The sequence below is a fragment of the Sardina pilchardus genome, chromosome 15 (genome assembly GCF_963854185.1).
Source record: "Sardina pilchardus chromosome 15, fSarPil1.1, whole genome shotgun sequence".
NCBI classification, from domain to species: domain Eukaryota; kingdom Metazoa; phylum Chordata; class Actinopteri; order Clupeiformes; family Clupeidae; genus Sardina; species Sardina pilchardus.
The window spans coordinates 8,014,122-8,029,121 of NC_085008.1; the positions used below are offsets into that span (position 1 = coordinate 8,014,122).

Sequence of the window (15,000 nt, forward strand, 5' to 3'; positions counted from 1 at the left end):
AAGCGTACATTCAAATGATTTATTATTATTATTATGTATTTGTACTTTGATTAATGCATATGATTTGTGCTGTTCTATTATGAGTTATTCATATTTGATATGGGTAAATGTTATTTATTGCTAATGGACTGTTTAGGTAAAGAATGTAGGAGCTGTGTTTATAGTATGCACATGAAATTTGAACATTGCATTCCTCATTCATTTCAGGTTTATTACCTAATTGATTCTGACTGACTGACTGTTGGCTGCAGTTAAAAAAAAATAAACAAACAAATGTGGAATACCGAGTAATATCCTCTTTGTACACTGGGTTGCCCCTTCCGTGGGGAGAAAACGGAACAGTAATAAACCAATCGGTTCGAGCGCATCAAGCTAAGTCTGCCCGCCCTATCAGCGTTGACCAGTGAAGAAGCACCAAGAGAAGAGGAATAGGCCGAATAGACCCCTCTATGTAACGGCGCTTTGGTCAGTGCAGGGAAAGAAAGGAAGATGGATTCAAGCGAATTAGCTGCTCTAAAAGGAAAGCGCTCAAAAGCACAAGCCTCTTTCAGCAAGAAAGCCAATAAGCTGTCCCTCACTGTAGACCTCCTAGAGAAAAAGGTGCTTATCGACGAGATCAGAGCACTTGCTGTGGACTTTGGAAGGGTGCACGATGCTGGTCTCGAATATGTTGATGCTCTTGGAGAAGTGGAAAGTGAGAAAGAAAAAGAACAAGCAGGAAAAGAAGCGGCTCAAGTAAAGGAGAAAACGGCGACCTGCCTTGTCACCTATACAGAAGCACTCGAGCTCGCTAGGGAGACGTTATGGTCCAAATTCGCCTACGGTGACTTTAAATTGTACGCCGACGGTGCAGAGGAGAAATGTACTGAAGTGGAGGGTACTGATGTGAAGAAGTTGCCACAAGAAGACTTTGAAGTCCTGAGAGAGAGCCTGGTGGAGAGAATCAGAATGCTTCAGCAGAAGGTGCTTGAATGGGAAGGTCTTCTCTCTGGAGCCAAGACAACAGCATACAAGCAGCAGCTATACAAGCTGGGCAACAGACTGCATGACTGGGTGCGGAGCTGGCAAAAGTTGAGGCGGACTGGAGAGCTTAATGCAAGTGATGGAGAGCTGAGCGACTCTGGCGAGGAGCCCCGAATCCCCAATGGAGTGCCTGTACCTGCAGCACCTGTACCTGTAGTCCCTGCATCTCCATACGCACCACCACAAAACATCCCTGACCTGCATCCTGGCTTCAGACCACAGATCAACCTTGAAAGAACACGCCTGCCTATGTTCTCGGGAGACATGACTGACTACTACCGGTGGAAAGCTGAGTGGGAAGAGCTGGAACAACTGGGAAACCCACGGAGGACAGCTGGTGTTACAAGGTTCCACCTCCTGGCAAGTCTCAGCGACAGGGTGAAGAAAGACTTGGTTCTCTCCAGCTGTGCTTCGGCGGATGAAATGTTCAGGCGCCTCGACAACCGCTTCGGGAACAAGGCGAAAATTGTCCTGAAGATATCTGAAGAGGTTCAGGCCCTACCCCCCGTAAAGGGGGACAACCCTAGGAAAGCAATTGAGCTGATTCAAGCCGTGGAGCGTGCCCTTAGTAACCTTGTGATCCTGGGAGAAGAGGAGGTCATAAAGAACCGCTGGGTAGCGCAGTCCCTTGAAAGCAAACTACCAAGCTCTCTGAAGGAGAAATGGATTGCGCACAAGACTGAGCCTGTGAATGGGTTTGATCCACATAACCACTTTGACTGCCTACTGTGTTTCCTGAAGAAGCAGGAGGTAATCTTGGAGGAGCTGGACCAGCTGGAGCCAAGTCCAAGAGAGGGAAGCGCCTCAGTGAAAGGCCCGGCAGACAGGCCAGAAAGAGGAGTCAGAAAAGCATTCTCCAAAGCTACCTCAGGCCAAAGAGAGTCTCCGTTGAAGCCACGCTTGGGCTCGTGCACTGCCTGTGCTGATGAGACACACACTGGTAGGCTGTTTGCCTGCAAAGCCTTCAGGGAGATGGATCTCCAGAGGAGAAAGGCCCATCTGAAGACCCATGGGATATGCAATCAGTGTCTGTGCTTCCACCTAGAGGATGGCCGTTGCAACCGGAGGTTTCTCTGCAGTAAATTGGACTGCCGCAGAGAAGAGTCTCACCACTATCTTCTCTGTCCCAAGTCCATCGCTCAAGAGAAAGATGCTGGCAGCGAGGTGCTTGGTACCAAAAGGGTGGAGAGAGAAGGCCTTGGGCTGACCAGCAAGCAAGAAGAGCTCCTGGCGAAAGTCACTCCAGAGCTAAGAGCAGAGTTCAGGAAGGCGTTCACCAACAAAGCCTCAACCACAATCTGCACTGTTGGAGGTGGACTGAAAGAGTACCCAGTTATAATGATGTTGCTAGAAGTGACAACTAACTCAGGCCAGCTGATAGGCACCCTTATTGACCTTGCCTCTGACACCAACTATATAACACACAATGCTGCCCAGCGCCTTGGACTGATTGGTGAGAGCATCAAGTTAATCGTCCATGGGATAGGAGGGATGACAAAGACAGTTCAAACCAAGAGGTACTCCCTGCGGCTAAGAGTGAAGACCACCAAGGGCACTGTGATGGAACACAAACTACTCTGTTACGGCCTGGAGAGTATTGCAGAGATAAGTCAGCATGTCACTCCGCAGCAACTGCAAAAGATCTTTCCTGACGTCGCTGCAGAGGAGCTGGTCCGCCCTGAGAACATCGATCTTCTGATCAGCCACAGGGAAGGTCGTCTAGTTCCACAGCCGTTCAAGTTGGAGGGAGATCTAGTCCTCTGGGATGGCCCATTGGGCAAAACTGTTGGCGGTACTCACCCTGATCTTTTCGAGGTGGTCGACCTAACGCTGCACCAGTCTGAGACTCACTTTGCAAGGTCTATGAGAACATCCTCAAGGGTGTACAAGGAGATCGGTGTGGCAACCGAAGACCTGAGTGATGTCCCAACGAGGATGGAAGAAGTGACCCTCAGCTGCACGAATAAACACAGCGATACCCCACACTGGGATGCGGCCTATCCATGGAAAGTAAGCCCAGCGATTCTGCCAGATAACCGCCGAGCAGTGGAAGCCACCTTTAAAAACACAGAGGCTCGGATGGCAAGAGAACCTGTGTGGAAAGCAGCATATGGAGAGCAAATCTTGACCTCGCATGATAACCTCCAAACTCTGAATAGGATGACCAAAGAAGTGGAAAAGATCCTAAAAGCAGGTGGATTCTCCCTCAAGCCCTGGGTTCTGACAGGCCAAAGTGGGAGGAGTGAGAAACCCACTGACCCCAGCGACATCAGATCAACAGAGCCCAAGACCCTGATACTCCCCAACCAGACGCGAGACGAGGAGAATAAGGCATTGGGATTGGGATATGAACCCGACTCTGACAAACTCTGTGCGCTGACGTCAGTGAACTTTTCAAGGAGACGAGGAAAGATGAGGACCGGTCTGGATCTACAAGAGGATGAGATCAGAGGTAGCACTCCCAACATGGATAGCTGGAGGTGCGTTGAAAGAAGACTGAACATAGCCGACCTCATCACAAGGGGGGCATCCCCCGAGGAGCTTGCTGAAGGATCAGTCTGGCAGGAAGGCCCACAATTTTTGAAATGGCCTGAATCGGATTGGCCTGTGAAGACTGCCAAAGAAAGCAACCCCTCTGTGACTGAAGAGATCAGGGGACTTCGGAGGAAGGCGTTCTCGGCACTGGTTAAAGTAGACGCCCAGCCCAGGAAATGGTCAGGCTCAACCAGTGTTGCGCTTGTGCGCCTTGTGGATCCCCAAAGGTTCAGTTCACTGGCACGGTTGTGCGGGACCATTGCCTGGATGAGACGAGCAGTAGGTATCTTGCTGGGCAACTGCCAAGCCCCAGTTCAGTCAAAGTGGGAGGCAAGACCATACCTGTCTGTGGAAGAAAGAGCAACCGCTTTCAAAGATCTAGCTCTCGCAGCTCAAGATGGTGTTGAGTTCCGCGACACAACCCTGGATCGACTGGTTGTTCAGAAGGAAGAAAAGACTGGACTATTGCTCTGTGGAGGAAGAATCCAAAGATGGGATGAGGACAGAGTGGCCGTACCGCTAATCCCATGCCAGTCGTGGCTCGCAACCCTACTGGCCAGGGAGGCACCTGAAGAAAATCATGGCTGTGTCGCATCTACTCTTCTACGGACAAGAAAGAAAGCCTGGATCATGCAGGGACGAAGAACAGTTAAGTACTGTGTCACCTGCAGAAAGCAAAGAGCCAAGATGTGCCAGCAAGTAATGAGTGATCTCCCTCAAGAGCGTACTAAAAGAGCAGATGCACCCCACAGGAATGGAGCGGCAAAGGCTGCTGTGAAGCTTTTGCACCGGCCGCCATGAAACCTGCCTCTTCCTGAACCCCTTTTCCCCTGGCCCAAACCCTCTCATTCACTGCCCAAACCCCTGTCACCCTGTCACCGCCCTGACCCCCTGCTGGCTGGTTGGTGTAAGCCTAGCGCTGCCACCATGCCAATCACTTTGCACATACATGAAGTAAGAGCATACACATCTCATACCTCACATATCCGGGCAGTACACCACACACCTGCCACAGGGATGTGATTGACTTGGACATTGGACTAAGATGCTCATCAGACACTTACAGAGACATTGTGCAAGGAGAAAGAAAATTGTGAAAAAAAAAAAAAAAGAAAAAAAAAAATGTTTGTAAAAGAAAAAAAAAGAAGGGGTGTCACTAAGAGGGGATTTGAGTGAGTTTGGTAAGTTCCCTGGATCATGAGATCAGGAACTTAAGTGGGAGGTGTTGTGTTTTCTGTGGAATTATAATTTGTAAAGTTGTTATTTCTTATTTTCATATATACTTACCTTAAACCAGAATTACAATTGCACTTATGGAGAGAAACTGAGATAAACAGAGGTGTAGCTGCCAAATAGCGTAGTATCTCTTTAAGAGTTGAGTGTGCCGTGAGTCATGTGACCAGCATTGAGTGCATGAAAAGGAAGCGCGAGATTCGTTTAGTTTGTAATGAATTTCAACCCGGTGTGCAGCCACTTGGTAAGCTCTCTCTCTATCTCAAATGTTTCTTGTCTGCTTTTATGTTGTATGCTTCATGTCATCTGCTGTCGCCATGCAATGCTTACTGTGTTTACGTCCGTTGTATTTAGAGAACGCTGTGCTCTGGTAGATGTAAAGTTAAGCAGTTCAGTTAACTCGTGATAACGCTGTGCTCCAAAGTTATAAATTGATGCGGTGGCAAGCCGTAGGACATAAAGTTAACATTTAGACTTGACTTTGCATTGTACCGTGTCCGTTCATGTGTACTTTCTTTAGATTTGTAAATGTTTGTAGTGTGAATCGCGGGCTGGTATTTCACTTCCTGTTTTGCCGCGGGGCATTTTGGGAGCTGTAGTTCAGCTGTAGTTACCTGCAGTTACCTGCTTATACTAATGACTGCCAGCATTTGCATAGCGGTTTGGTTGGACTTGAATATGGTGCATAGCCTAATGTTTGAGGTGTGAAGCGTACATTCAAATGATTTATTATTATTATTATGTATTTGTACTTTGATTAATGCATATGATTTGTGCTGTTCTATTATGAGTTATTCATATTTGATATGGGTAAATGTTATTTATTGCTAATGGACTGTTTAGGTAAAGAATGTAGGAGCTGTGTTTATAGTATGCACATGAAATTTGAACATTGCATTCCTCATTCATTTCAGGTTTATTACCTAATTGATTCTGACTGACTGACTGTTGGCTGCAGTTAAAAAAAAATAAACAAACAAATGTGGAATACCGAGTAATATCCTCTTTGTACACTGGGTTGCCCCTTCCGTGGGGAGAAAACGGAACAGTGTATGTGTCAAAAGTCAAAGCGACAGGGGTCACACACAGTGTGTGTGTGTGTGTGTGTGTGTGTGTGTGTGTGTGTGTTTGACTGAAGTTATGAAAGTCTGTTGGCCATCTGTGAGTGTAGGTGTGTGAGTTGATGCATGTTTAAGTATACTGTATGTTCTTTTGTGTATATGTGTATGTGTATGTGTATGTGTGCGGTATGTGCATTAGTGTCTTTGTGTGTATATGTACAGTATGTATGCATGTGTGTGTATGTGTGTGTGTGTGTATATGTGTGTGTGTGTGTGTATATCTGTATTTGGTACAGGACTCACTTCATGCAGCGTGAGTAGAGCTGGCATCGGGCCACAGGCACCCTCACCACACAGGAGGGGAAGGCCAGCAGCAGGGTGTGGCTCGGACGGTCCAGGATCAGTGAGAGCAGCTGCCGTGCCTGGGGAGAGTCCTCTCCACACCTGTGTCCACACACACACACACACACACACACACACACACACACACACACACACACACACGCACAAACAAACATTTATTCAAGTTCATACACACAAATGCATTCATAAAACACTTTTAAGGACACAAAGGTTTATGGGGACAACAAGGTTATTCACTGGCTATTGTTGAACATTACCCATACAGTACTTGATAACTCACATACATGTAGAAGATCTTTGACTTAAAAAACTGACCCTACAGTTATGAGCACCTCTTATCTACCTTTCACACTTCAAATCGGCTTCAAAAAGCTGCAAAACCAGCAAAAATGTCCCTTGATCTGAAGATTCTTCAATGTAATAATGCATAAAGGACTTTTTTGAGACTAGCCGAAGGGCCCTTGAAGATTTGATTCCACTGTTATTAGACGGAAAGCCTCAAGATCAATACAAGGACAGAGGCATGAGATGATGGCCAGTAGGCTACAGAGCTGAACAATTTCTGAGAACATTCAACATTGTGTCAATAACTTTCTCCGTATGCAGTCAAACTACAGATGAATGACGAAGAAGCAGGACAAAAAAACACACACACTATTAAAAGTTTAATGTTTTCCATTATGTAACATTCTCCCTGAAGAACACCATCTGCAACTTTACAGTCAGTCCTCGTTTCTGTGGTGGACTGAACAAATAGCTTATCTAAGACAGACAGCATAACCTCAAGCAGCCAAAACCACAATTAACTAACTCTATGAGCAACTCCGACCGCAGTGGCCACCACAACATACTCGCACTAATCGCTAAGCACGCTGGCTTTTCTCCGGCCTACAATAAGCGTTAACCTCGCTGCTGCCCGTGATTAACACAGGGTTTCTTATTTTTCACTCCTACTTTTACTCCCCACCTCCTTCAGTCTCTCAAAAACACGACCTCTCTCTCTTCTCCTGGACTGCGCCTTGTCTCGGCTCGCCTCGTCTCGCTCACCTCACTTCAGACGAGCACATCCAATTAACCGCGACCGGCGATAGCGAGCAGGCAGAGCCTCTGAAAAGCCTCCAAACTGCCTTGCGTTGTCATAAAGCTGTCTCCATGGCAGCGGGTGCTGTTATTGATAACTCCTCTCTGATAAACATCAAAGCGTGCGAGGCTCCCCAGCAAAAACCCCTGACGTGTTAGACGTATTAATTAGCATATGGCACTAGAGTGCACAGCACGTCTCACTCACACACACCTGGCGCGAGTGTGTCTCTGCGTGCGGTTGGGTGTGTGTGTGTGAAACTCCGAATTTGTTTATGTTTACGCTCATGCATAGTTATTGGTAGAGTCTCTGATTATGGCATGGCTGGGTGATGTGGAGTCATTAAGGAGGAATTTATCAGACACAACGGGTACGCCGTGAGTCACCTCGTAATGAAAAACAGCAACTAAACTAGGAGCGTGTGTGTGTGGGAGAAAGAGAGCAGGCAGAGGAAGAAGAATGAGACAAGAGGGCAACACCACAGAGAAATATGCTAGACGGCACACACACACAGCACACACACAGCACACACACACGAGAGAGAGAGGAAAAAATAACAAGATAAGCAGAGACTGAAAATGTCTCTACTGAAAATGTGACAATGAAATAAGTGAATGCGCGATAAAATGGGAAACAAGGACAGAGAGAGAGAGAGAAAGAAAGAGTGAAAAGTAAAGAGAGCGAGAGAAAGAAAGAGAGAGGGGAAAATAGATAGAGAGAAAGAGATGGAAAATAGAGAGAGAGACAGAAATAGAGAGAGTGAGAGACAGAAAGAGAGAGGGAAAGAGAAAGAAAGAGAGAGACAGCACGCAGAGGAGCGAGAAGTGAGTGCAAGATGGCACCAGTTATCAGGTTTTCCGTGTTTTTCTCTCTTCCCCTCTATTTCCACAGTGTTCCGGCAGTGGGTGCGCAGGCAGACTCAGGAAGCCATTTTGAGGTGGAAGGAAGCATCCTTGACCCTGGGCAGGCTGTCAGGTCCGCCTAACCCCGGCCGGTTGATGAGAGACACGAGGGGTTAACTGAGGGCACACTCACACGGGCCTGATCTGATTACCTCGTTCACTTTTGTCTGATTAGCTGTGGCCATCCAGCTCTGTGTGTGGTAATGAGTGTGTGTGGAGGGGTGTGTAGGTGTTTGTGTGCTTGAGCGTGTGTGTGAGTGTGTGTGTGTGTGTGTGTGTGTGTGTGTGTGTGTGTGTGTGTGTGTGTGTGTGTGTGTGAAGTGTGTATTTCATATGTGATTGGATGTTAGAGTGTATGCATTTCAGTGTTTATATGTGTGTGTGTGTGTGTGTGTGTGTGTGTGTGTGTGTGTGTGTGTGTACATATTTCGGTGTACTTGTATGTGTGAGTGTATTTACATTTGTGTCTATGTGAGTGCGCATGCATGTGTGAGTAAGTGTGTATGTGAGAGAGAGAGAGAGTGTGTGTGTGTGTGTGTGTGTGTGTGACCATGACAGTGTGTCTGGCTGTCTGTCTGAGCCTCCCTACCATGCGTGGAATTGTAAAGCGAATTAGCCACCGTTTCATAATCCGAGTCTGGCCGCTGGAAGCTCTCTGATATGGCTAGCGTCTGCTGAGAGCTTTTAGCGCTGCGTGGCGCGTTTGATGGGGTCATGGATGACATCTGTGAACCTTTCAAGAACATCGCCATTCTCTCATTTGCACCATTTCACAACTTCTCAGTTTCACACTTAAACAGAGATAAAGCGAGCGAGAAGGAAAGCATATATAAAGTGAGTCAGTGAGTGAGTGAATGAGTGTGTGTGTTAGTGTGAGTGAGTGTGTGTGTGTGTGTGTGTGTGTGACAGATACATATGCCACAGTGGAATAGGGGGAAGAGTGCGAAGAAAGTGCCTCCCTCTCACACTGTCGCAAAGGCAACAGGGATTTGCAGGGCAATTAGCACAGTAGCTATGGTTAGGGGAGTCTTGCTTAAAAACGCGTCTCATTGCCTTCAGCGCGAGATAATAACCAACTAATGCCCCATCTGTTGAGTCTGCCAGCTTCTCCCCCTGTGGTCCCAGCACTGCCACAGCAAGCGGCTCCACCATAAAACACACACTCTGACACACACAGCACGGCAGATCTAACTGACGGGTGGTCATTAACCCTTACTTGTGCTCATGAAGCTCTGACTAACTGCTAGCGCTAAGTGCTAACAACATCAAGGTCATGGGAGCTCGGGAAAGTGCACATACTAATGAAGGCTCTTAATGGTGATGATACACCATTGTGATGTATCATACTGATGGAGAATTGTGATGGTGATGACACACGGGGCAACTTTTTCGAGCAATGTTCCGACTGGATGATTGCGATGGGGCTCACTGATGATTAAAGTTCTCGCTATACATATTTGTTGCCCAGTTGCATCAGTGGGAAAATGCCTGAACATCTCTCAGCAACACAGAGTCCTGTGCGTCCTTTGTACATCCAATAAGATTATCTCAAATATATTGCCCTGTGTACAGTATGTTGTCCATCATCACTTTAACTGTCTAGGTAAAGGCTCAAGTTAAAAAGTGTGTCCTAAATGAGTAGGTGAGGTGAGGTGTAAACGTACTTGTCGGCGCTGAAGCCCTCCAGTTCCTCCAGGAGGATGTTTCCAGTGGTCACCGTGTTGTCAGAGTTCGGTAAGATGAGGAACTTGAGGATGGTTCCGCGGCTGGAACCCAAGAAGAGAACGGTGCGATTCCGGTACGGCCCGGCCTCGGTGTCCACCACCATCTTGTTCAGCTGGTACCTGACGAAGAGACAAATCAAAAACAATCACCAAACACCACCCAACGTCATGTCTGTCTGGGCGCTGAAGAGGAACATCTTGTCTTGGATCTCTCACTGTCTGGCATTATTCTCTCATCCCTGCTGAGACACACACCGGCCGAGTTTCAGACATGAAATATTAATCAAACCCCTTCTCTGAGCAGGCGGGCGGCCGGAAGAATGCATTAACGTGCAGAGTCATTAATGTAATTAAGCTGGAAACTGCCTCCTCTTGTAACAATAGCACAAGGGATGAACCACCGTGGCGCTCTAAGTCTTTGCATATGGAATGATAACGCTCTAAAATAAGAAACTCTCTCTCTCTCTCTCTCGTCTCTCTCTCTCTCTCCGAGGGGGGATTTCAAACATTTCTCCAAACAGCTTGTGACAGTGATCTTCTCACGGCTCTGGGCCAGCGGGGTATGACGTTCTCCAGCTGCCGCCGGGGGCCTTATAGCCCGACTCTCCCCGTGGGCAGATCTGCCGCACGGATGGGAAGACGAGTGGTAGAGGCGCTCCAACAATAAACAACCGGTGTTTTTGAAATCTGATAATGTGACGAGAGAGAAGAGAGAAAGAAAAAGAGAAAGATAGACAGATAGATAGATACTGTAGATAGATAGAGAGAGAGAGAGAGAGAGAGAGAGAGAAAGAAAGAGAGAGGAAGAGGGAGGAATAGAGCCTCACCTGACCATGGTCCTCACTATCCAGGGCCTCTGACCCAGCGAGGGCACGGCCTCGTCCATCAGGGGGTGGGTCTTGACGAAGGTCAGCATCTCGTCCGGGAAGGAGTTGGACGAGTTGTACTTGGAGCCGAGGCCAGCGCAACCTCCGGGCCTGACACAAAACAGATGTGCGGTGAGTCAGACTGAGCTGATGCTCGCTCGCTCGCTCGCTCGCTCATACACTGGGTTTGCTTTGTCCACTTTTGGTCATGAGAGGGTGTTCTTGCGGCGGTACCTGGGTTTGGGGAGGAGCTCGTCGGGAAAGGGGGTCCAGATGGATTCCGGGGACTTCTGCTCCTTGAACCGGCCGTCGAACACACCGGCCAGCTGCTCCATATCGAAAGCACACACAGCTGAACCCGGAATACTACAGGAAGGAAGCAGACAGAGAGAGAGAGAGAGAGAGAGAATGAAAGAGGTGAAGGACAGAAAGGAGGCCAAGGAAAAGAGCAAAACAGAGAGAGAAAGCAGAGAGAGAGAGAGTTAATTTAACAATAACTTCAACTTCACAGTTAGAGGGGCTGTCCAATCATTAGTAATACTGTCTGAGCTTTTTTCGCCCTGCTCTGTGATTCCTCTGCGAGACTCATAAACACGACGGCGGCATCTGCCAAGATAAGAGCCTGGGCGCCGCGGGCCATTTTTGGGGAGCGCAGCTTGATGAGTTTCAGGATTCATCTCATCAAAAATGAAAGCACATCAGCCAATATAAAACACCGCTTCAATCACAACGTAATGAAACTGGAGCAAAACAAAAACAACAATACTTAAGCGGGGGGGGGGGGGGGGAAACTCCAACGTCTTTTTAACAGAGAGGGCAACTTTCGCTAATTTCCCGGCTCGCCGCGCAATGCGGAGCATTCCGGAGTGTTCTTGAACTCTGGTCACCCGCTGTAGCGGTGGCCTGGGCAGAAACATCTGCTCCGTTCGAGCGTCACTGCAGAGAAGTGCATCCTACGCAGCACAGCAGCACAACAGCGCAACAGCAGTGTAACTGCTCTTCATGCTGGTATGCAGACCCAAGAGTCTAGTCTGGTCTAGTCTCTGACAGGAAGTCTGAGTCAGAGGAGGAGCACACTTCCTGCCAACACAACTCTCTTGTCCTCATGGAGGAGGGCAGAAGAGAGGAGAGTGATTGTCCCTGGCACAGTGTGACAAAAGCTCTCTTTCTGAGCACAACGCATAAACACAGACAGCCAAGCGAGGTGACTCAGCCTATTCCCCCAGATAGCGCTCCTTCCTCTTCCCTCCCCTCCTCTCCTCTCTTTCTCGCTCTTCCTTTGGATTTGGTTCCTCTGATCTCTGCAGCTGAAAGGCACTTCCAGAAGGTCACTTTGGGCACTCGACGCTCATAACTCTGACAGTAACAGGAACTATTTCACAGTAAAAAACACGACAATGTCATGTTTTTGTCCTTGCCTTCCATACAGATCAGTAATTGTTGTGACTGCTCTTAGAATTTTGGATGCCATGGCAACCTACAGTACCATCGCTCTGTCCAAGACGGTAAAAAAATCCTGCCTTCTAAGATAGCGTTCTGTGACGGCGAAGATGTACAGTATGCTATCACTACCTAATTTATTTACCAAATTATGAAGTCAGCCGTCGGTATTTTGGCAAGTGTGTCCCAACAATAAATAAATGGAGAGATCCCTGATCCCCAATCATTCACTAACAAAACGATGCTTGAGTGACCTCAGCTGGAGAGTTCAAACACAAGCTTGTTGGGCACACTGCCAACACCATCACTAGAAGAAAGGGAGAAAAACTAATACTCATCTTAGCTGTACTTGGAATCATGAGCCTTAATGTGTATAAATGGGCCCTTGGTGTGGAAACACACTGCTTTAATATTTTTTCTTTGATCTGTTGGGATTCGGGAGCAAGCCCTTAATTACCCCGGATTCCGAGCGCAAATCTGCTTATTATTCACAATAAAATGCCCTCCTGAAATATTTCTGCGTCTGTGCTGTAGTAGTCCTACAGCTCTCTGGGGTGAGTTTCTGGGCATCGGGGTCAGGTAAGGTTTAAATGGGATTTTCTGTATTCAACAACATCAACAACAACCAGACATTACATTTACAGTACATGGCGTTTTTCTAGGCAATCAGATATGGCCCAGATACAACAGCGCTAACGCTAATGCTAATCTATAAAGAGAGATTTGATGTACGTCTGCAGAATGTTCCGGAAGTGGCTCAGATGCCACAGCTGGCAGGACTACAGACCCACACAGCTCGAGGCCATCTCCCGGGCACCAGATGCCAGCTAGGTGAACGGCAGCATTGGGCACTGAGCACTGGGTCCCAGCTGCCATCACCGCACACTAGCTCTGAGAAACAATATCCGGAGCACAGTAATCTGGCCTTTACAGGAAAAGACCGGTGGAGTTGGCGCCGGCTCCTGGATACCAGCACAAGCAGCTGATGCAGTGTGCTGGAGATGGTCCTGATCTGGCTCTGGTTAGGAATGGGACCCATCCAGCGCTCTAAAGTAATCAATCTGAAAAGGCTTTTAGAGTAGGGGTTTTGGTCCGGGTTTTATAGAGTGTGTGTGTGTGTGTGTGTGTGTGTGTGTGTGTGTGTGAGAGAGAGAGAGAGTGTGTTTTGTTTTTCAGGTCCACTTGGCACAGAAAATTGGAGCTCTTCTGCTGTTAAACTGCAAGGTGAAGAGCTGCTGATTTTCCCACCGAGTGTGGAGGCTGTCTCTCTGGTCCCATCTCTCTCTCTCTCTCTGGCCATCTACCTGCACTGGCTCAGGGCTTTGTGAGAACAGGAACTGTCTGTCTCTCTGACTATCTGTCTGTCCCTTCACCTACGCAGACTCTCAGGCTATGTGAGGTCAGGACTTTTCTGTCTGTCTGGAGCTTTCTATCTCTCTCGGTTTGTGCTTGTGTGGGCTCTGGGTTTTGTGAGGAGAACAGCTGTCTGTCTTGAGCTGTCTGTCTTGAGCTGTCTGTGTCGCTCGGTCTCTCTAACAGCACTGGTGCTGGGCTATGGGAGGTCAGCACAGCACTACTCTGCTCTGCTCTGTTCTGTTCTGACGTTTGGCTGACTGAAGCCCTGCTTTCACGCTGCTGTCAGCTCCACTGAGGGTAGGTGTGTAGGTGTGTGTGTGTGTGTGTGGGTAGGTGTGTGTGAGTGTGTGTTTGTGTGTGTGTCTGTGTGTTGTCAACTTTGGATTTGTCTGTGGGTAGTTGAACAGTGTCCAAGCAAGTGTGTGTGTGTGTATACTGCATGTTTTATTCTGGTTTATGTCTGTCAGTATGTGTATGTATGTGTTTATGTGATTGTATGATTGTGTGTGTGTTTGTGTATGTGTGTGGGAGACAGAGTAAGTGACAGGGTAAGAGAGACAAAGAGTGTTTGTGTGTGTGTGTGTATGTGTGTGTGTGTGTGTGTGTGTACTGTATGTGTATGTCTGTGTGTGATTGTGACTGTGAGTGTGTGTGTGTGTGTGTGTGTGTGTGTGTGTGTGTGTGTGTGTGTGTGTGTGTGTGTGTGTGTGTGTGTGTGTGTGTGTGTGTGTCAAATAGTGTATGTGTGTGTGTGTGTGTGTGTGTGTGTGTGTGTGTCAAAGAGTGTACAGTATGTGTGTGTGTTTGTGAGAGAGAGAGAGAGAGAGAGAGAGAGAGAAAGAGAGAGAGAGAGACAAAGAGAGAGTTTTGTGGTGGTGGTTTAAGCCTGTCAGAGTGGATTGTCTGCGGCCAGGGCTCTGACAGCTCTGTGCTCTCCGTGAGTGGCCGCTGTGCTGCTGACACACCAGAACCGCTGAGAGGACGGAGCCGAGCCGAGCTGAGCCGAGCCGAGCTGAGCCAGTGTTCCTCTTCCCACAGGAGAGCGCTGCGCTCAGCCCTCCCCCTGAGGCCACAGCCCAGCCCCGACATCTCTGCTTTCATGGTGCTCAGCACCACGGCCCTGCCCACATGATATACTGCCGTTACGGTAAAGGCTTTACGCGGATTAACTGCCATTTTCACACAGGCTGAGAAAACACTTGCCCTGTGCAGTAACAATGGAAATGGCTGGCCACTGCATGTTCTTTTTTTTCAAAGTATATGTTTTTGGGCTTTTTGCCTTTATTTGTATAAAGAGACTATACTTTATACAGTAGAGAGAGACAGGAAGTAAGTGGGGGAGAGAGATGGGGTGGGATTGGGAAACAAATGACCACAGGTCAGACTCGAACCTGGGTCCCCATAGGCACTCAGACC

At 48.0% G+C, this 15,000-nt stretch overlaps 1 protein-coding gene across 1 annotated transcript in view; it reads right to left on the reverse strand.

Annotated features, from left to right (window-relative positions):
* Positions 1–15,000, reverse strand: part of sema6bb (sema domain, transmembrane domain (TM), and cytoplasmic domain, (semaphorin) 6Bb) — a 127,723-nt gene that overhangs the window by 20,250 nt on the left and 92,473 nt on the right. The window contains exons 11-14 of the mRNA XM_062515598.1: positions 11,023–11,154; positions 10,750–10,899; positions 9,863–10,042; positions 6,156–6,296 (exon numbers count right to left, since the gene is read on the reverse strand). Of these exons, the coding sequence (XP_062371582.1) occupies positions 6,156–6,296; positions 9,863–10,042; positions 10,750–10,899; positions 11,023–11,154 (603 nt within the window). The remainder of the gene's footprint in view (positions 1–6,155; positions 6,297–9,862; positions 10,043–10,749; positions 10,900–11,022; positions 11,155–15,000) is intronic.